This window comes from Patiria miniata, unplaced genomic scaffold (assembly GCF_015706575.1).
Source record: "Patiria miniata isolate m_02_andy unplaced genomic scaffold, ASM1570657v1 HiC_scaffold_20, whole genome shotgun sequence".
In the NCBI taxonomy this organism is placed as follows: Eukaryota; Metazoa; Echinodermata; class Asteroidea; order Valvatida; family Asterinidae; genus Patiria; species Patiria miniata.
In genome coordinates this window covers 1,047,343-1,068,850 of record NW_024037059.1, presented here as the reverse complement: position 1 = coordinate 1,068,850, position 21,508 = coordinate 1,047,343, and the positions used below count along the sequence as shown (strand labels likewise).

Below are 21,508 nucleotides of genomic sequence, written 5' to 3'. Positions count from 1 at the left end.
GAATATTCTTTATGACTGATTTTAATTCCACTGCGCAATTTTTTTTGCCATTATAACTTTTTTTCACACGCCCATGTTATCGAACATCACTAAGCAAAGTGAAATTTGAGTACGCGAGCAGCTGGTAGGCCTGTATAAAGAAAGAAAGAAATGCTTCTCTATTCTCATCTTTCCTTTTTCTCTCCGAAGATGAACCGGCTCCTCTTGCAACAAGGACGTTGTACAAGGTGAGCGCACGCACGCGCCTGTGGTACGGGTCCAAGGCGATCAAACAGCGGGGACGCTCTAGAGAATCACGGCGAGCAGATCGATTCTCGGACTGACTGAATCCGATTACTCCATATACCGCGGGACTTATAATCGTCCGTATACGATCATTACGTATGACGCAAGATACGGGAGTAATTTTGGACGTCCTTCGCAAATCATCGTGAGGTGCTCTGAGACCTGATGTTATTACAGTTGCAAGATTGGGAACGGAACACGTATAGCTGCATGTATTGTATGCTGGACGAATGCGCCACAGGTATATGCTAGACTTATTGGGAATAAAATGTCGTATTGAGAAGCTGAGACAGGGTCAAGCGATCCCAATCAGTGGGGAACAGAGCTCTTCCGGACGGTATGGAAATCCCGCTTCCTTTTCTTGAAATCAGAGTGTTTCAAAATAGGTAGACGTCAAATCGTGATTATGATTGATGCATATAGATTAGTACGCGATAGGTTGGACAATCACGCCTGACATACGAGGGCGACCGTTAATATGCCTCCAGGCCGGGTGCATCGTGACGATCCTTGAACTACGATAGGCCTATAATTCACGTAACTACCCCGTTGTTAGAAAAGGCACGAAAAAGGGACAACATCTCTTTGTCCAAGCCGTGTCACTAGTCTTTGCTGATTGTCGTATATAATCAGTGACATACATGTATAAGTCGAAGGAAGTTTGCCCGCCGATGTAAGGAAAACAAGAATCTAACGTATACTGCTCTCAGTTGTTCGGGGTGAACGCGAAAAGTTAACTAAAAACAGCTCTGAAGATAGCTCGTGGTTTGACCGCTGAATTGCCAATATGGAGTGCAACGGAGGCGTCCACAACGTCACACAAGACGATGTCTTGCTCATAGCTCAGCCACATACCAGCAGCGAGACCATCATGACGACAGTGGTGCTGCCATTGATTGCCGTTCTCGGGGTACTATCCAACGGGGCTTTCATCTTCGTTGTGTCCAGACTACCTCACATGAGAACGCCTACCAACTACTACCTGGTCAGTCTAGCCGTGGCTGATATAATGGACGTGTGCGCTGGGGTAGGGGACAAACTGTTGCTGTTCCTGTCCTCCCCCATCTCGCCTGACGAAGCCGGGTACGGAGGCCCCGCTGGCTGCATGCTGGCCAACTTCATCACCAACACCTCCTACTTCACCACCCTTTTCCTGATCACCTTGGTGTCCCTGGAGAAATTCTACGCCGTCTGCCACCCGATGCGGGTAGCCCGCGGCCAGGCCGGCCGCAGGGCGGTCCGGGCCATTACCTGTGCCGGCATGGTAGCCGTATTGCTTTCCCTGACTTTCCTACCCACCTGCGGAGTGAAGATCGAGTTCTGCTTGCAGTGGCCGCAAGGGAGCGACCACGCCAGCTCTCCGTCCACCGTCATCACATACAGTCCCCCGTACGATTGGATGTCTACCTACACCCGCCTGTGCCGAACCTTCCCCTTCTTTGCGACCCTGGTTGCGAATTTCGTCTTTTACATCCGGATCATACGCGCCCTCGGACGACAGGTTGCCGCAATGGAGTCGCACGGTCAGGCGAACGTCGGAGCTGGTCCGCACGCACGTAACATGGTGGCCCGCATGCTGGTCGTGACTGGTACGGCATACTTCGTACTCCTTGCTCCCTTAGAGGTGACCCAGCTCTGCTTCCTGATCGGTTATTTCCGTGGACACGTGTACGTACTGGACGAACACCAGGCTTCTATTCTGTTCCAAGTTGTCCGCATCCTCTCCTACATCAACTCCGCTAGCAATCCTTTCATTTACGGCGTCATTAATCGGAAGTACAGGGAAGCGTATAAATTGGCGTTAAGGTGCAAACAGCAGTAACATTTTAGCTCGATTGAAAGGTGAACATTATTAACAACATTATTGAGAACCATTTTATAGAGACAGGCAATTAAATTGCATTTATAAATTCCCTAAGACAGTTTACCCATTGCTATTGGTCGAGAGCCTGTCACTGCGGGTGGTTTTCAACGGTTGATAAAACACCGACTGGCTGGTTTTAAACACTTTTCCGGTGTCACGTGACATTTGGACTCCTATAAAATCTGGTTCATTCTACCCTTTTATTGGTCCTGTTCAACATAGTATTGCGCATGCCTAAGCGAAGCTGAATTAGGAGGTGACCGGTCACGTGAGAGAGTTTAACCCAAAAAGATAACTTTAGAGTTAATTTGTCACACCGGCACCGCCTTGTTCTGGGCCACATCGCGCAGTACGTGGCGCGCCAATCTCCATATAAGGAAATATTAACATCTACTTGCGAGAGGCACATACCATAACATAGACAGAAGGGTTTCATTGTAGACTTGTTGAACAAAATCGTTGGATATTTACAATTTTTGACTTGTTTTGACTCTCTGACTCAAGGTATTTATGAATTGGAATAAACAGAATGTGCTTGAATAGTATTTAAAGGGGTATTATTACCTGAAATCCCCCAAAATTTCGTGTTTTCGTGTTTTCGTGATTTTAAAGGTCTGGTTGAAAGGGAAAAATAATGTCTTACTGTTCCAGCTCGAGATCGACACAAGACGAAAAAAACGGTTGTTTATAAGAGCATATCTTTCTACAAATTGAATGCGAATGTGGTTTTGGTCCCTTAGGCTTTTTGCTAGCCAGTTTCATGGAATTCCATTTTTGAGTCAAAATTGAAAAAGATACAAGGGGTTAGTTAGCCTTACATTTCTATCAACATTTGGCCAACAAATGACTTTTCTCCAAACAATGCAGAAATTCATTTGGAAGTAAGAGGAGCACCAATCAATACTCAAACACCCAATATTTTGAAGATTTGGGCAAAAACCATCGATTTTGTGAGAAATAAATTAACATTTTTGAAAGATTTTATCCCATATTTTTGTCCACATCTTCTTTGGAAAAGCATATCTTTCAACAAATTGAATTGGAACGCGTTCTAGGGCCCCTCAGGCATCTTTCTAGCAAGTTTCAAGGAATTCCATTTTTGGGTCAAAATTGAAAAAAAAATGCAAGGGGTTAACCTTACATTTTTATCAAAATTTGGCAAAAAATTGACTTTTCTCCAAAAAAGCATATCTTTCTACAAATCGAATTGGAATGTATTCAAGGGCCCCTCAGGCATATTTCTAGCAAGTTTCAAAAAATTCCATTTTGGGGTCAAAATTGAAAAAAAATGCAAGGGGTTAGCGTTACATTTTATCAAAATTTGGCCAAAAATTGACCTTTTTTCCCCAAACAAAAATTGACCTTTTTTTACAAGATTGTAATTGCCATTTTTTGTATTTCTTTTTTTTTTTGGGGGGGGGGGTGACACAAACATCTTCCCAAATCACAAAAACAAGTATGCACACGGCACATGATTTAATACTTTGTACACTTTATTCGTAGATTTTTTTCCACAATACTTCAAAGAAACAATAAGAACAGTGTCCCTCCGGTGTCTACCCATAGCGTTTGTTGCCTGCTTAAAAGTGTTTTTTTTTTATTGCACATTGAAAACGTTCACACGATGAGACTAGAATGATGTGTGCATGACTTGAGAAATAAATTAGTGGTTACTTTATTCTTGGTTACGGTCATGAAGGAAATCCAAATCCAAATAATGTTTTGCATCCAAACTTAGTGAAAACTGCACTTCAAAGATTTCTAATTCATGTCAGTGTTATCTTTCCATTGGTAGTCAATTGGAAATATAAAATATCGAAAACTTTGCCCATAATGTTCAAATTTTCAGGCATGACGCCTTCAAGCTTGACAGATGACCTGGGCAACATTCAAATCCCACCCGAGTAAGACTTTTGAGGTTTTTTCAACAAGCTTTTCAAAACAACGGAATGGCCTGTCAAAAGACCCCAAGTAAAAAGAACTTGTTAACCATTTTATATCAATTTGATCCCCTCCCCTCTTTAAAGTTGTGTTCATTGTGCTATGTTTCGAGTTTCTTCCCGAAAACCAGAGAATCCCCTTCCAAATTGCTATTTTTCTAGCAAAACAAAAATTATTCACCTTTGAGTGAGACATCGACTAAAAGATATTGGCCCATGTTTAGTTATTGAATTATGCAATAGGTTTTTGCCCTTCCATCTTATAAATATTGAATTATTACTTTACAATTTTGAATAAGTGGCTGCCACACAATAATTCCACTCTTGTTGGCTAAGCTGGTTCCCGCCCCAAAATCAATATTGATAATGCATGGGCAGGAGCCAGTCTGCTTGCACAACGGATCTGTTTCTGCCCAAAACAAACAACTTTTTTTTTCAGGAGAGTTGCAGATGTTTTTTTGGTTTGAATAAAACATACAAGTTGAACATTTATTAATACCAAAGAAAAAAAATAACACGCACTGACACCATGCAACATGTAATTTGTTACAAAGCTGGTTTTGAACAGATCAAATTTTTGCGAAGGACTCAATAAGACAATTAGAGATGAAGTGCCTGTTTGAGATTTTATCGGCCTTTCTTGGCGAGTTGCTGGATGCTCTGTTCTTGCCTTCGGCATTTCTTGAGCCTTGTGTCTTGACGCTTAATCATGATGGCCATATCTGTTTAGAATCGATAAAAAAAGGAATAAACAAATTACAATCAGTGCACTTCAACCAGTCAATGACTAAAATCTCCAAGTAAATTAAAGAGAGCATAACAGACATATGCAGCTGATGAGTGGAAAATATATGATGTCAGAATTCTCCTGAAGACGGTCAGAGCATACTGACCGGAACGTCGAGTTTACACCTCTGATTCTTTTCAGAACCATTCTCTTAGTTGAGAAATTATTCGCACATGGTGTTTCCGCAAACCTTTCATTACTCAGGTGAGTAGTTTATCCTTGCATAGAGGATATGTGTATTGCCTTAGACTTTGACAAGAACTCCAACTAATTTTCAGCAGTAGTCGTATTTGTTCTTTCACTTGCCTGTGTTTTCTTTCTGCAGATGTCCTCCCATTTTGCTGAGCCTTTGTAGCTTATCCTGTAAGTGCTTCAGCTGGTCATTCTGGACCCTCATGTCAAGGTCTCCTTCACCTAACACGATACAAAAAACAAGACGACCCACGATCAGAGTTAAGCAATTACAATGCGCACTGTCAGAAGTCAGTTTCACAGAGCTACCCACGGCTAAAAATCAGTTTTATAATAAAGTCTACTTTCAGTCAAAAATTGCAACCCATTATACAATTCCGTGGCATATCTGCAGATGATTTCCACTTGCAAATTCATTTGAAAGGCCCTTCAAATGAGGTACAGCATTACAGAGCAATCTCAAGGGATTTCAAAAAGCCAAACTTTAAAAGCTTTTTCTGAACAATTAGTATTGTGATGGCATAAACAATAGAAAACTTACTAATTGAGGACCCCAGACCACTTTGAAGTGTAGTGTTGTTCTCACTCAAATCAAGACCAAACTCTGGTGCCCTGTTTCTCTGTAGGCTTTCAAAGGAGGTCATTGTAAAGGAACCCGACTGATGACTAGTATTGTGGTTACTGCTGTTGTTGCTATGGTGATTCTGATCGCCATGGGGACTGACGCCCAGCAGATCGGAGACGGGAGACTGTGGTCTGAGCAGGAAGTCTGGTTCCGGGGTGGTCCGGGGACTGTCCCGCACGGCTGGGACGGAGGAAAGAAGGCTCAACTCTTGGGTCCTTGGTGCGGTATCTTCCCTCACTGGGGAGGAGGTAAGCAGCGGTGCCGTCATACCTGGTATGCAAAGATTAAAGATGTTGGGTAAGAGTATTATTTGCACTGTCCTGAATATACTAGAGGTTTTTTTCTCCCCACATAATAAGTAACCACACTTGTGGGGAGTGTGGCCTAGTGGTTAGGGTTCAGGACTCATGATCAGAGGGTCAGGGGTTCAAATCCAGCTGCTGACCATATGTTGTGTCCTTGGGCAAGCCACTTCACCCCCACTTGCCTCTCTCCACCCAGGAGTATAAATGGGTACCGGCATTAGCTGGGGAGTAACCTGCGATGGACTAGCATCCCATCCAGGGGGAATAGAAATATTCTCGGTCGTTTCATGCCAAGGAAACCGGAGATAATGCTGGCCTGGTGGGCCATACTTGGCTCGTGACAGATTAACCCGGTACTTACTTATCCTATAAACTGTGTAGTGAGTCCTCCCTTTTTCTTACAAAATAAAAAAAAGAATTTAAGAGCCCAACCTACCTGATTTTCCTTGCCTTGTCATGGGTGTTGTGATGTAGCCCGATTCTTTAGTGTTCGTCTCCTGAACTTCTTGCAATGTGCTGAAAAATTAGAGACAAGAAAGAGAGAACAAGTTGATCCTGAAGTCAGTTGCCGACTCTTCTGGGTCGTCGCAAGGTCGACCTGAGAACGATTTTATATATATTATATCATATATTTCCTTTGAATAATTTTTGAACACCATGGGGTTTGTTGATGTACTTTAGTAGACACCTCCTACCTACCTTACTGAATAAGCTGGATTGTCAGGGGACGGAACTACTCTTGCAGACCGACTTGTAGATCTGGAAAGCTTGGGCTGACCAGACACGATGCCGTACATCTCAAGCAGGAGGGACTGCAGCTCTCCATCTGTCAGAAGCTTGGCCAGTTCATTTTTATGCAGTAGACTTGTCTGAGTCTCCTTGCCCTGAGACGGAATCCTGTCTCTCTCCACTACAGCACTGGCGACCAGGGGATTCAAATGCACAACGGACTTGGGCAAATCTCTGCGTGGATGCTCATCAAGTCTTGAATCATTGTTAATAGTGGCTTCTCTTGTGCGAGTCGCTGCATTACTAGCAAGTTCCTTTTTCGAATCCATGTTAGTTCTTTTGAGATGCCAGGAGTCTTTGCTGTTTGCTGTATTAAGTTTGACTCTGTTCTGGTTTGCTGTAATATTATTGGCTCTATTTGTTAATGCGGCCGTTCCTTGAGTCGGGGAATCTTTAGGGCTGGATGGTTTGGAGGGAATGCTTGCCGAGGGGCTAGGGCGACTTGACGCTCTCTGGAGTTCCTGTTTGGGAGTAAATAAAGGAACAGAAAAAAAAGAATATTACAATGGAACTGATAAGTGTCTCCCAAAACGTCGTTTAGGCGACAAGTTCTTATGTATTTATCAAAATGTAAGAACTGCTTTGTATCTTGCTTCTCAGTCAGCGATGTTAGAAATGCAAACAATGTTTTTGACACAGTCTGGTACCGACCTTGATTTCTAGCTGGTGCTTGAGTTTCAGTCTTACTACGTCTTGTTCCAGCCTCCCTATGACTGTCTGACACTCAGCATGCCTCTTAGCTGCCTAAGCAGAAAAGAAAGAGTTGTAATGGAAAATATCAATACGTTTCTTTGAACAAGTACAGCCGAGGAAAATGGGCTGTCCACAGAACAGTTTTTTATACAAATCGTCACAGACAACTCGAACTCACACACGGTGGTGGGTGATGAGTGCCCGGCAGACGCCTATATTACAGAACCGCGTAATTTTGGTTTTCATGAACTGACATCCAAGTACTACATGCGCACACTCTGTACATTTCTTACCGCCACATGCTCGCGTTTCAGTTCGTAAAAACCAAAAGCACTCTGTTACGCGTCAGTGTACGAAGTGCATGCACACTACTGCATGTCATTTTCAGTTCGTGAACCAAAATTATTGCTTACAGGTACACAGTTTTCATGAGCTGAAAGCATGCAGCGCGAAAACAACGAAATGGACTCACCTTTTTCAAAGATTCTTCCAGTTTTGCCACGACGGAGCTCTGCTCTGATCTCTTGTCCTTCACCTTCTCTTGTTCCTTCAGCAAGTTCTGGTTGTTCTTCGTCAACTCGGACACCTGGGCCTTGTAGCGATCTCGCTCAACGACCAGGGATGATTTTTCCTAGATTATCAGGATTACCAATAGAAACCAAAAATCACCAACAACAAACAAATTGTTCCCCATCTTACATTGACTTTGGCCAGCCAAGATATTTTAACCATAACTTCCGAGTTATTTTTGCTAGAAACCTTCCTGAATCCTCCACTGTGCAGGAAACCAATCTTCAACTCATTGGCCATCTATTCCCAATGTTAATTAATACTGAGGTCCAATAGTTACGGTGTTTGACCCATGTATCAGTGTACAATCCCTGACAGGGAACATGGTGCTTGTGTTCTTGGGCAAGACATTTTACAACGATTGCCTCTCTCCACCCAGGAGTACGAATGGGTGCCTGTGAGGGTGGAGACTAGATTGCGCTGATCTCAAACTGTTGCAGTAATAGTCTAATGGTCTGATGAACAGGGGTAATAGTTAGTACTTATTTGTATCCTTTGGCAAAGGCACTTTGTAAGTACCAGTTGTTACACTGGCTGGACTCTTAGTCCTCTAAAAACTGCTAGTACAGCTTGATAAATCTGGCAGCGTTAGGGTTAGGTTGTTTTTTTAACATGCACGTGATTGTTACCACTAACCTTTCTGAGGACATCTAGACACTCATTCAGCCAGTGAAGCTCACTCTGCAGCATGTCAATCTCGCTACGCTTGGCTGTGACTTGTTTCTGCATGCTCTCAGCGACTCGGATAGCTACACAGATCAAAGGAAGGAAAGCAAGCATTACAGTCAAAACGAACTGGCCCCTGACTACCATTTTGCAAAGCTGCAAGCAGTTGAGTAGTCGAGTCCACTCCATCTCAAATCCGGTCACAAGTAGATCACATATCCTCTAACAACTCCAGTCACAAGTAACTGGGTAACCAATGACATGAGGAATGCTTTTGCGACAGTTCATTTGAATAGCTTGTGACTTGACTTAAACTGTGGAGGACTTGAGAGATGGACTTGAAATATAGACTCGACTACAACACTGGCTGCAAGTCATTCATTCACAACTATTCTTGGTGGTGCACTCACTGCATTGTGAATCGCCCGAATTACGACTGTGCCTGAAGTGGAAGCCGTTAACACGGCCAACATTTGTGAAAAACGCCATTTCATGATTCTTTCAACTCGCCTTTGCCGTCTACGGAAGCTGTAGCCTTGATAGTCTTGTGTGCTGTCTGCAACTCCCTCTGTAGTCCCTCCATCTTGGACTGGTACCTGCGGACCTCTCGCTGGTGACTCTGTTCCATCTCAAGTAGACTGGCTCTTAGTTTCTCTCCTTCTATAGACTTCAAATCCACCTGTAAGAAAACAAAGAAGTCTTTTAAACACAGTACCATCTCAAACATGTAATGTCAAATTCTCTTAATTCCTCCACTGTACAAGAACAAATAGCCAAAATGTTTCTCCTAAATTCATAAATACATAAGACAGTTAACCCTTTGCTACTGGTCAAAAGCCCGTCGCGTGGGTGGTTTTAAACGGTTGATGAAACAACGGCTGGCTGGTTTTAAAGACTTTTTCGATGTCACACAAAATTTGGAGTCCTTTGGAAATCTGGTCCCTTTTGCACGTTCACAATCTTCACTTAGGCATGCGTGATGGACTTAATACCTGAGTCTTAGCTTGTCGCAGCTCTGTCTTCAGCTCTTCCCTGCTCCTTGCCGCCGTCTCAGACTCCCTGGCCGTGCCTTGAGCCTGCTCCTCAAGTCCCCTCTTGTCCTCCTCCAAACTCCGCAATCTCTTCTCTCGTATCTTCAGCTTCCTGGCCAGGCTCTCCTGACGAAGCTTGGAGTCTTGCAGCTCCTTTGGGCGTCAAAAGGAGAGGGGCAACACAATTACTTGGGTGGACCTCAAACCCATGACCTCTGACTAACAAGTGCATATCGTCACGAACACCATGAACTGACACTTGGTGGTTCATGATTGCCCGGCAGGAGCCAATACTTTACAGAACCGCGTAATTTTGGTTTTCACGAACTGACATCCAAGTACTTCATGCGCACACTCCGTACATTTTCGTTTTCACGAACTGAAGCCTGTCTTAATTTCACCAGTTAAAATGTTTTTAATTAAATGTTTGTGTGAGCCCACAAGTGTACGCAAGGGGTAAATTCATGTCAGACCTTTCAAAGCGTTTTTCTCCGAATTGTATTTCCGCCTCATGCTCGTGTTTCAGTTCATGAAAACTGAAGTTCTTCTATAACGTGTCAATGCACGAAGTGTTTGCGCACATCCACATGTCAGTTCTTGGAACCGAAATTATTGATTACACAGCTTTCACAAACTGAAAGCGCACAGCGCGTGTATGTCAGGTCGTGAAAATGGTGAGGATATGTGTTAACAACTAAAGCTTACTAGGGTCAACAGATAAGTTGAATTTGATACAACAGAAGTGTGCAATCAATGACGTTTGCCAGACAGATACAAGGAGATATACAAGCGTCCAAAGAGTCCATCAGCTGCCCATCAGAGCACAAACCTTGGCTTGTTTGTCCAGTACTTCCTTCATCTGCGTTCGTTCCTGCGTCCAATCTTCGTTAGCTTTCCTGGTGACCTCAGCCAGCTGAGTCATGCTGGACGTCTGCTCTTGAAGCCTGCTACACTGTTCTTCCTTCTCAGTCACCTTTTAACAAAAAAAGGTTCCACAACTTCCTAGAATATTCAAATGATTTCTAGCAAACGATTTCTGTAATGTTTGATGTTGCCAACTGAATCTTCCAAATTCTACCACGTGTCTTTAAAGTTTCAAGGAGCATAAATTGCAAGCCCATGCATGTACGTACGTTGATAGCCAGTGGGCTCTACCCAGGTCCGGTCTATCCAATAGGCACAGTAGGCACTATGCCTAGGGCCTGCGAAAAATGTGGGGGCCTACGAATAATGTGAGGGCCTATGAAAATACTTCAGTGTAAAACACACACAACCCACAGGTATCCCCGCCAGCACACAAGAACAGTTTCTAAAAATACTTAGCATCGCTCTCTGAATTTTCGATTTTGAGCACGCTTCAGGGACCTGGCTTTCTTAGTACAGCTGAGCATCAACCTAAATTATGCAAGGCTCCTGCGCTTACCAGCATTTATATGAGATGGTGCTGGCGGCTAGGTCTGACCGAGTAGGGCCTACAAAACACTGGTGCCTAGGGTCTACGGAACACTTAATCCGGCCCTGTCTCTATCTTTTTACATCAAGCGCAATTGTTCCATACCACGTTGTTGGATTTGAAAGGATCAGTAAAGTTAAGGTTTAAGTACAAGTTCTCTACTTTGCTAATGCTTCCCGTGTTATTCTGTCCGCGAAGGTAATTAATCATGGCTCAGTGGGTTAACCCTTTAGCACTTGTATTAAGTTGTTTTACATTGTGCCTACCTGAACTTGCAGCTGATCTCTCAAACTCTGCGCAGACCTCAGCTCAAGGTTTCTCTCCTCCAACAAATTGACAAATTTCTCTTTCTCCTTCCTTGTCGCCTCCAGCTCCTGTCCCATCTTATCAAGGTCTGACATCGCGTCATCCTTCTTCGACGTTACCTGCTGGAGTTCTTGCTGAACCTCTGCAAGATTTCTGACCAAATCCTCCTTGGATTTGAAAGTCTTTTCCAGTTCGTCTTCTCTCTGTTTGAGGTCTTCCATGAGCATCTCGCACCTTTGAGTGATGTGACTGAGCTGTGTCGTCATGTCGTCAGTCAGGGCCACAATGCGGTGCTTACTTTTTGCCTCTACTTCCGAGACCTGTGAGATAAATGCGATAGCATTTAGATGATTGAACAAGGAGACCTAGGAATGAAAGGGCCGGACAGGTCGTAAGTAAAATTCGTTTTTACCCATCTCCAGGTGATTTCTCATCATTTTTTTTCTTGAGGAATAATTAAAGATAAATGTTAATGAATGTTTTTGGGGGCGACAACAGTTAGAAATCATTCTGTCAAAGTTATAGCAACAAATACATGAAATTGGGCAACCGAGTGTAAAGGAAGCTCGCCGCGTAACCTTTTACTTTCTGACAAATTTTTCTTCTTGCCAAAAAAAACCCTGCAATACTATTCTGACTCTGTGAATTGTGAATTTGTTCTTTCTTAATAAATTGAACTTCTTATCAATGCTTATATTTCTCTTACCCGTTCCTCTTCGTGCCTGGCCGATTCCAGCTTAACCTCCTCCACCAGCCTGCCGAGCTCTTCACACTCGCTAGCCTTGCGCTCCAGCTGGCTCTGGAGGGCATTCAGCTTGATGCTAGACTCCTCCTCCTGGCTGGACAGTCGGTTATTCTCCTCATGCAAAGCCTCTATGTCTGCCTCGGCTTTTTCTGCAGATTCCTGTGTTTCAAGAAAGTTTCCAAAAAATTCAAGTGTAGATCTTATTTCGCAACATTTGAAATATCGTTCTACCACAATTTCAATATGATTTTTACAACACAAAAATAAACTTTATGCTTATTGAAAACGATGCGATGGCGCACGTTATCTTACACCATATCAGGACTTGAAAGAGATATATAGATTTTCTTTTGCAAGAGATTTTTTGTCAAATTTTCAATAAAAAAAATCACCCCAAAATCTTACTTTTGCATCGTGTAGCTGTTGTTCAAGTTGTTGCACTTGATCAAGTAGTTGGTTCTTCTCTCCTGCAGCAGCTTTGTTTTGCTTTTGTTCAGTGTCTAGATCCAAAGACAGTGTGTCACACTGATGGAAAAAACAACCAACAAATCAACTTCAGATTAAAGGTAATATACAACATTTGCTTTTGCTGTAAGTTTCAGAAATGGATGGATTTGGGGGTTAGTATTTTAAAGCAACTATTGTTACACTGACCTGTTGAAAGTTTTGCGTGCATAAGATGTAGGAAAAACCAAGAAAAAAAATGATGTTCTTGCAGTCTGATTCCCTGACCCAACCTCAGACTAAACGGAGCAATATATAGATATCAGGCAATTGTCTGGTCAGGAAACCAGACTAACTGGCTTGCACCTGTTCACGGATGTGTGACTTATAGCATACAAAACGTGTAACTGAATTTGGAAAATGTGGAACAGTATTTGAATAAAAGTCAGTCGGCCGACCATCATTAGAAATTGACACGAACATTCCACTTTACTTGAAAATGACAGCAAACCAGGTGCCATGATTCCACAGGATGCTTGAGACTATTATTCACTTACAGTCAAGTAAGGTATTTCATAATAATTTGGTAGTTTTGTTTCTTTATGTTTGCAAATGTTGTATATTACCTTCAACCCTCCTATGCAAACATACACTCTGTGCCAAGTTGTCCTTTCAGTCAAAATCAATCAAGTGACTGTTTTCAACAGTTTAGAGCTCCCAGCCCACATACAGCAGGATTGACTGGCTGTGACTGTTTATGTAACTTGATACAGCTATGCTTTGACTGAAGGTGATTGATAAGCCAGCCGTGCCTACCGCTTGTCTGCTTTTGTCTGTTGATTGAATTTGACTAGTCACAGTGATTGCTTGAAATGTGATCTGACTGTTGGTGACTAGCCTGTGTAAAAGGCAGGGGAAGAGCATTGATTTTTTGACTGTGACTGTTCAGATAGCAGGAGGGTTAATCTATGATTGACAACAATTCTGGTTCTTCTTTTTCATTTGTGAGAAGTGTGTGCCAGGTTTAGGACCCGTACGTTTCTCTTCTTGTATCTACCTTTGTCTGCAGGGCTTCCCTAGCGTTCTTTGCCTCGTCACGTAGTGTTTCCAGTGTGTGTTGCATTTCCGTTATTTGATCTGTCTTCGCTTCCAACTGCTTCTGCATTTGCTCCCTGGATATAACAAAAACTTATGTTAGATAATAAAAGTCATACATGCCCAATAGACCCCATGCACAATGACCCCCTTGCGAACCCTGGTGTCACAGATTTGAGCACAGTTAGACAAACAATGCATATTGTAATGTACATGAGCACAGTCTGGCAATATCCAAGTCATTAGGCCATACTAGGGGTCACCAGGTCATGTCAAGGGTCATCAAGACCATGCTTTAATTTGCTGCTTGCCTGAGCTCGGTCAAGTTTCTTTCTTAAAACAGGGGAGTCAGGTTGGCGTAGCGGTACTTTCCTCGCCTTCCACTGCCGTGACCCGGGTTTGAATCCCAGCTGAGCCAACATGTGGATTGGGTTTTCAGTCCCTGCCGGATACAGTGGGTTTTCCTCAGAATAACACTCCTCCCACCTCAAAAACTGTAATTTCTTCTCATTGTCTCCTCTCTACAGGTTTCTTTAGGTTTGCGAACTACAGTGCCTAGGGCACATTTGAGGAATCCTTGGTTTCATTCCAACTTTTTTTAAATAATAATATGCTACACCCAACAACACTATTTTCAAACTTACTGTGTCAGTGCCAGTTGTGACTGTAAACTCAGAGTCTGTGTTCGAGCGTTTTGAGCCCTCTCGTTGGCTGCATTCAGCTGCTTCTCTTGTTCTTCGCGCAGATTGCGCAGCCTGGAACAAATGGAAAGAAGCATTTTCCTGATATGTTTATTGACTGAATCTAAAAAATGGAGAGTTGGGTTCCTTCATAGTGAATGTTTCTCTGACGATTAAGGAATGTTAATGGCCAAATACCTGGATTTACGTTTAAAGGTGGGTAGCTCATTTGCGAATTGTGCATTTTTGTCGTTTGAAGCAACAAGAATGCTCAAAATGTAAAGAAGGGTGCTTAACAACTACCCGATAATGTTTTAGCTCTGTGAATGCTGTATATTCCAGGAAAACAATATTCTATTCTCGATTTAAATTCAACAGTTGCCAAGTCATGTTTTGAATTGAAATCGAAGTCAGTGTCCGGGACAAGTTCTCATTCAGCCGATTGCAGCTACGCGATGTCAAGCACTGAACCAACGAATAATAACAATCACATGCTCGTGTGCGTCATTTTAACGCTTGCTTGCACCCATTCATGGGTTCACCAAATTACAAACCAACTAAAAATGGAAATTCCCAAAAAGGCATCACTTCACGCATCTTTGGAAATGCATTCTCTCATTGTCTTCTTCAAAATGATAGCACACCAGAAAGAATAATTTCACAGGGAGTTTAGTCCAATTACCATCTTTAAACCAAGTAAACTTTTCAACAATAATTTCGTCAGTTTTTGGATAGCTGCAAATGATCTACTCTACCTTTAAATACTTACATTTGTTTCTGTTCTTCCCCATTCTCTCTCCACCTCTCAGTAAACTGTTCCCGCGCCTCCGTCAGTTCAAGCTCCGCCTTCCCAATCTTCTGCCTCATCCCATCTAGCTCCTTCTCATAGAACTCCAGCACCTCCTTCAGTGTGTTTGCAACTAGCTCAGAATCCATGGGGCCAGAGTAGTTTGTCTTGTGGCTGAGAGTGAGCCCTCGATGGGCAGCATGGTGAACAGTTAGCTGCATGACCTGGGTCAGTGTGGCATTGCAGGCTTGTAGTTCTTGGTGCAGGATGGACACTCGGTTGCTAGCGTCTTGAAGAACCTGCAGGAAACACCAAAGTCAGGTGGCTAGAACTGCATATTAAGGGTACACTCTTTATAAACAACTGACAAAATCCAAGAGGCGACTGATGGCAATGTCTTGAAGGACCACGCCCAATTTCTAAGAAAAGTTGAAAAATCGCCAAAACCCTTGACGCCTCTTTTGTGACAAATCTCCGTTTGTCCAGAATAAAAAAAACAAACACTTTGTGGCCAGATTTCTTCTGATGACAGAGCAAAAAGCCCAGCGCACACCTTTCTGATTTTACTTGTTCACCAGTTCATTGTACAGAGCTGTGTGTGGTAAATTCGGACCGATCTGACCATACACCAGGCGACCAGATGAAATCAAACATGTTGAATGTCGATATTCGCACCCGATTCCACTGGATCTGATGCCAATGGAAAAGTGTGCAGCCAGCACTCTGATTTCACCTGTGATGGGATGATCCAGTAAAATCAGAGTTTTGGGGTTGGCTTTACCTGTGCTTGTTGATGGTTGCTTGCCTCCACATCGGCAAAGGTATCCTGGAGCTGGTTGACGAGCTTCTCCTGGCTCTCAGCTTCTCTTCGTCTGTCAAAGATACAAGAAAATAATAAAGTACATAATATTGATTTTTTGATGTATCTTGTTTTTGTGTTGATATTGAAGCATCATTGTCATTTGTGTACCAGGGGAAATACGTACAATCAATCGGTCCTTGCATTGAGGTCATGAGAAAAATGACAGCAGCATTAAAGGTCATTACATCAATGACACTAGCATCAGAGGTCATAATATCAGCATCAGATGTCATCTTGACACTGATATCAGCATCAGATGTCATCTTGACACTGATATCAGCATCAGATGTCATCTTGACACTGATATCAGCATCAGATGTCATCTTGACACTGATATCAGCATCAGATGTCATCTTGACACTGATATCAGCGTCAGATGTCATCTTGACACTGATATCAGCATCAGATGTCATCTTGACACTGATATCAGCATCAGATGTCATCTTGACACTGATATCAGCGTCAGATGTCATCTTGACACTGATATCAGCGTCAGATGTCATCTTGACACTGATATCAGCGTCAGATGTCATCTTGACACTGATATCAGCGTCAGATGTCATCTTGACACTGATATCAGCGTCAGATGTCATCTTGACACTGATATCAGCGTCAGATGTCATCTTGACACTGATATCAGCGTCAGATGTCATCTTGACACTGATATCAGCGTCAGATGTCATCTTGACACTGATATCAGCGTCAGATGTCATCTTGACACTGATATCAGCGTCAGATGTCATCTTGACACTGATATCAGCATCAGATGTCATCTTGACACTGATATCAGCGTCAGATGTCATCTTGACACTGATATCAGCGTCAGATGTCATCTTGACACTGATATCAGCGTCAGATGTCATCTTGACACTGATATCAGCGTCAGATGTCATCTTGACACTGATATCAGCGTCAGATGTCATCTTGACACTGATATCAGCGTCAGATGTCATCTTGACACTGATATCAGCGTCAGATGTCATCTTGACACTGATATCAGCATCAGATGTCATCTTGACACTGATATCAGCGTCAGATGTCATCTTGACACTGATATCAGCATCAGATGTCATCTTGACACTGATATCAGCATCAGATGTCATCTTGACACTGATATCAGCGTCAGATGTCATCTTGACACTGATATCAGCGTCAGATGTCATCTTGACACTGATATCAGCATCAGATGTCATCTTGACACTGATATCAGCGTCAGATGTCATCTTGACACTGATATCAGCATCAGATGTCATCTTGACACTGATATCAGCATCAGATGTCATCTTGACACTGATATCAGCGTCAGATGTCATCTTGACACTGATATCAGCATCAGATGTCATCTTGACACTGATATCAGCATCAGATGTCATCTTGACACTGATATCAGCATCAGATGTCACTGCATCATTGATGCCAACATCAAAGATCATAACGTTCAATGACACCAGCATAAGAGGTCATAAGGATGTTACCTGACTCTACATCCAAGTGAGCAGTGTTTTTGCAAGTCTTGATGTGAACCAGAACTGACCTGAGTTCTAACACCGAGTTCCTGCCCACGATGGTGTCGTTCAGTTTGGTCTGCAGATCCACGATGGCTGTCCGAAAGTGAAGCTTCTGCTTCTCACAGATGTCATTGCACTGTGAACGACAAACAAATAATTATGGGCTATCGTGTAGTGTAGGGCCCCTCTTTACTTTTGATCAAATATGAGTCTAGGATGTTTTTTTACTACATGTAATTCCAAAATGACTTTCTCAACCTAAACAGACTTCTCTGAACTCTCATGACACCTTCTTTTTGTAATTTGAAAATTTTCTAGAGGTAGAAATTATGATTTTCGATGTGGTTTACGGTTGTTTTTTCGATGTGGTTTACGGTTGTTACCGTGCGACTCAGCGTGGTACTGCGCGTTCACGGTAGATCACAGTGATTGCATTTTCGTATTGCTTTCTGTGGCTGTATCGTCATTTTAACCCAAATTTCCCCCAAAAAATCAAAACCCTGCTCTCGGTCTTTGACGTACACTCTTGTTTTACTATACTCTCGGGGACAATGCTTTGTGTTTCCCTCATCTACAAACCTCTTTCAGTTTTGCATCAAGGTGGAAGACCTGCGTCTTGGTGTCCTCTAGCTGCTTTTCCAACAGGCTTCTGTAAAACAAAACAAAAAATTCAAAACTTGAAGCAAAAAAGACTTTCCAAAAGCCTAGCAAGTCAAGGTACATAAAGCAACACAAATCAACAAGAGCCATATTAAATGGAGTCACCATGAGTCATCAAAGAATTAAGGTGTTTTTTCCAAAAATATCCCCCCCTCCCAAAAAAAATACCCCACTGATTTGATTAGCTAGCGCCTCTTGGACAAAGACATTGACTAATTGGGGAGACACCAACATAGGGCTGGATAGCTCAGTTGCTAGAGCACCGGAACGGTAGTCCGAACGTCACAGATTCAAACCCTGCCACAGTCAATATCTTTCTTTAATCTTAAAATGATTTAATTTGACTTCGAGTTTTGAACGAGATAAGAAAGTGAGCAAAGATAAGACAAAAAATCTTGGGCTTTTTGGAATACGTGTTTGTCTATAATTTATGCAAACAAAAACATTTGTCCAAGTTTACTTTCTAGCAGGGTTGGTGACTGGGAGCTCAGGTGTAGTGAGGTCTTTCTTCTGTGGGTTGAATGGTTCTGTTGTGACCAACCCCCCGGCAGAATGTATTCTGTGATGGCTGTCAACTCTTGGCACAGCCACGGGGTCAGTGGGGGCAGCGCTGGTGTATTTGGCCGGGCTGGATGCGCTTGAAGTGAGTGAATACTGATCGGGTGAGTCGGCACTGACGTCTGTCATGATTGGTGGAGGTTGGGTGCCTAACGGAGACGTGGCTGGCAAGGTTTGTGATGGCAAGCTAGCTGCATCAGTTGTTGGAGGGAGAGAGGTGGTGACAGTCGAGGAGTGGGTGGTCTTGGGACAGTTTGCTTGGGAAGACATGTCAGAGGTTGTCTCTGCAGCTTTGGTAGCTGACAGTGCCTTCGCGATCGATTCTCGGTTCTGCTGGGCCAGTTGTCTCAGCTGTGTTCTGAGTAAAGCAACAGTTCAATTGTGTTTTAATCAAATGGTGTTGTACTGAACAGGGGCCAATTTCACGAAACGCTAAGACGAACTTTAGGAAGGGTAACTCGTCTTAACTGGCAACTCGTCCTAGGATCAATTTCTGCAAACTTAAGAGGCGTTCAACACATCCCAACTTCCTTAGCAACGCAGCTAAACTTGTCTTCGAGAAAGAAAACTGCTGTAGACACAGATTTGAACAGATTTCTGATACGTTAACACCTAGTCGACTTTTAAAAACAGATTGATGGAGCAGGAACGACTCCACTGTAACTTGTGTATTGAGAGTCCCAAATTTTCGGACTAGACTTACTGCAGATCAATGATGACCTGTTGCTCATACGAGGAGGTTGTTGTCGCTACAATTTCTGTTGGAGAACTGGGGCCACTCATTTTGTACCTGAAAAAAAAAACCCCAAAACCAAGAAATGTGAATGATAAGGGTTTGTCAGAATAGTCTTAAAGTAAGGCAGTCAGATATTGGTTGGCACCGGTTTCAGAAAGAATGTTGCATCCTGATGCCACTTTTTTCATCATATAATCCACGAAAGGGCAGTCGATGCAAAAATGTTGAAAAGACATGAATCTGGGACTGAGAAACATTTCCGATTTTGTTAGAAAGTACTTTGAAAATGCACTTTGACTCACAATAGACTTTTTGTACACACAACCAAAGAAGTGGTGTCTGGAGTACATTCTTCTCCCAGTTGCCATTTGAACGCTAGTTTGCCAGAGGCTTTGAAAACTAGAAAAATCAAAGATGACCTCCAGCAAAGTGAGCTTTACCATGTTTACTAAAGAAAGCTGGCCTGGGCCGAATTGATGTAATTAAGCAGTGGATATTTAGCTGGCGCCAGCTTTCTTTTTAACAATATTTTTCCGGACAGGCACTGATTATGCACAGTGACTGTTTTTTGGAACTTGGAAAGTTTAACCATGGCAAATCCTGGTACTGCACCAATATTGTCGTCATGACTTTGTATGTTTAGTTTCGATCAAATAAGAGTCAAGGGTGTTTTTATTACTTAAAAATGACCTTTTTAACCTAAAGCAGACTTATCTCAATCCAATGACACCTTTTTTAACAGTTTCTTGGGGTAGAAATTAAGATTTTCCTACGCAGTTTATGGTTCATGCCGTGCGATTCAGCACGCCTTGCACGTTCACGGTGCGTTTATTGCGCGGTGATCGTCAAGTTCGTGTTGCGTTTGTCATTGTCATCGTCATTTTAGTTTACCCCCAAATATCCCTCAAAATTTAAAACCCTGCTCTTTATCTATGACATACCTGCATTTAAATGTCGCAAACTAGTTTGGTAGCATAATTTAAAAGTGGATATGCCTAGTTTTGGTTAGGAACCGGGCCCGTAGATATCGATTTATACACACTACACAGTCATGACAGTCGAGTCACGATCGATGATGAAACTCTACTCCGAAAATTTGGGATATGAATTATTATGATCTCATGATTATTTTCTCAATAAGCTTAACTCAATCGGCTTATCCCTCAACCCCAAAATACACTCATTTTACAACAATTAATCACTTAATACGATTAATGCACAGAGGGCAAAAAAGGTCAGAAATATTCTTTTTGAATTACCGCTGTGATTGTTCTACATTCGTTTGTTGACACTCGCGTTGACCCAAGAAGAGCGCCCTCAATTTGCTGTTGACGCTATTTACAAAATCTCGGATTCAACTCCAGCTTCGGATTTGCTTTATTTATGCTTCCGAATTCCCTGCAAACAGGGCACGAGCGAAGACCGTTAATGTGAAATAGCGCCCTCTATTTAATTTGCACATTTTGAAGGGGACCGTTAAAGTGAAATGGCGCCCTCTATTTTATCTGTAACGTTTGCGGCATGTGTGAACGTAAAACTTTAAGGGCGCCGCCAAAAAGTGTCATTTCCAATCGAATAATCGGCCATAAATCTGTAGATGCCGCAAACCATTGTCATTTTCCCTGTAACTTTTACGCTCCTTATCTTTAGTTGTTCTTTTACGAATAAGTGAACGTTTCATTTATCATTTGGGGCATTCGTGGTCAAAATAATTTCTCTGTTTGATCGTTTTGGAACTTAGAGAGAGGAAATGAAAACCAAAGTAAGAGGGTGTACAGCCTTCACAAATTAGCTTTAATTCGTTTTTTTAAACCATGGTTAAATGTTGAATTTACCCTTTTCCACTTTTTATGAATAGACTTTACGGGCACGACAGGGGCAAGCACGACCGAAAATACTAACGTGAGGGGTTAGTTTTAGAGAATAT

At 42.6% G+C, this 21,508-nt stretch overlaps 2 protein-coding genes across 3 annotated transcripts; one reads left to right on the top strand and one right to left on the bottom strand.

The window, feature by feature from the left end:
• The first annotated feature begins 1,072 nt into the window (after positions 1-1,072).
• Positions 1,073-2,107, top strand: LOC119727197 (neuromedin-U receptor 2-like). The gene has a single exon (XM_038199057.1). The coding sequence runs from the start codon at positions 1,073-1,075 to the stop codon at positions 2,105-2,107; it is 1,035 nt and encodes a 344-aa protein (XP_038054985.1).
• A 1,499-nt stretch (positions 2,108-3,606) lies between these two features.
• On the bottom strand, positions 3,607-20,942 carry LOC119728256 (coiled-coil domain-containing protein 158-like). 2 transcript variants are annotated; one of them, XM_038200411.1, is made up of 23 exons: positions 20,841-20,942; positions 19,549-19,635; positions 18,748-19,203; positions 18,207-18,276; positions 17,654-17,763; positions 16,039-16,129; positions 15,240-15,556; positions 14,435-14,545; positions 13,753-13,867; positions 12,657-12,776; positions 12,213-12,410; positions 11,467-11,826; positions 10,577-10,720; positions 9,709-9,900; positions 9,227-9,395; positions 8,687-8,799; positions 7,953-8,111; positions 7,439-7,531; positions 6,698-7,248; positions 6,435-6,514; positions 5,610-5,963; positions 5,183-5,290; positions 3,607-4,811 (listed from the first exon to the last, which is right to left on the bottom strand). In XM_038200411.1, the coding sequence occupies exons 2-23, from the start codon at positions 19,626-19,628 to the stop codon at positions 4,717-4,719; spliced, it is 4,086 nt and encodes a 1,361-aa protein (XP_038056339.1). In that variant the 5' UTR covers positions 19,629-19,635; positions 20,841-20,942; the 3' UTR covers positions 3,607-4,716. The 2 variants fall into 2 exon arrangements, with proteins under 2 accessions (XP_038056339.1, XP_038056340.1); XM_038200412.1 differs by lacking the exon at positions 20,841-20,942 and adding an exon at positions 20,523-20,627.
• Between the last annotated feature and the right edge of the window lie 566 nt (positions 20,943-21,508).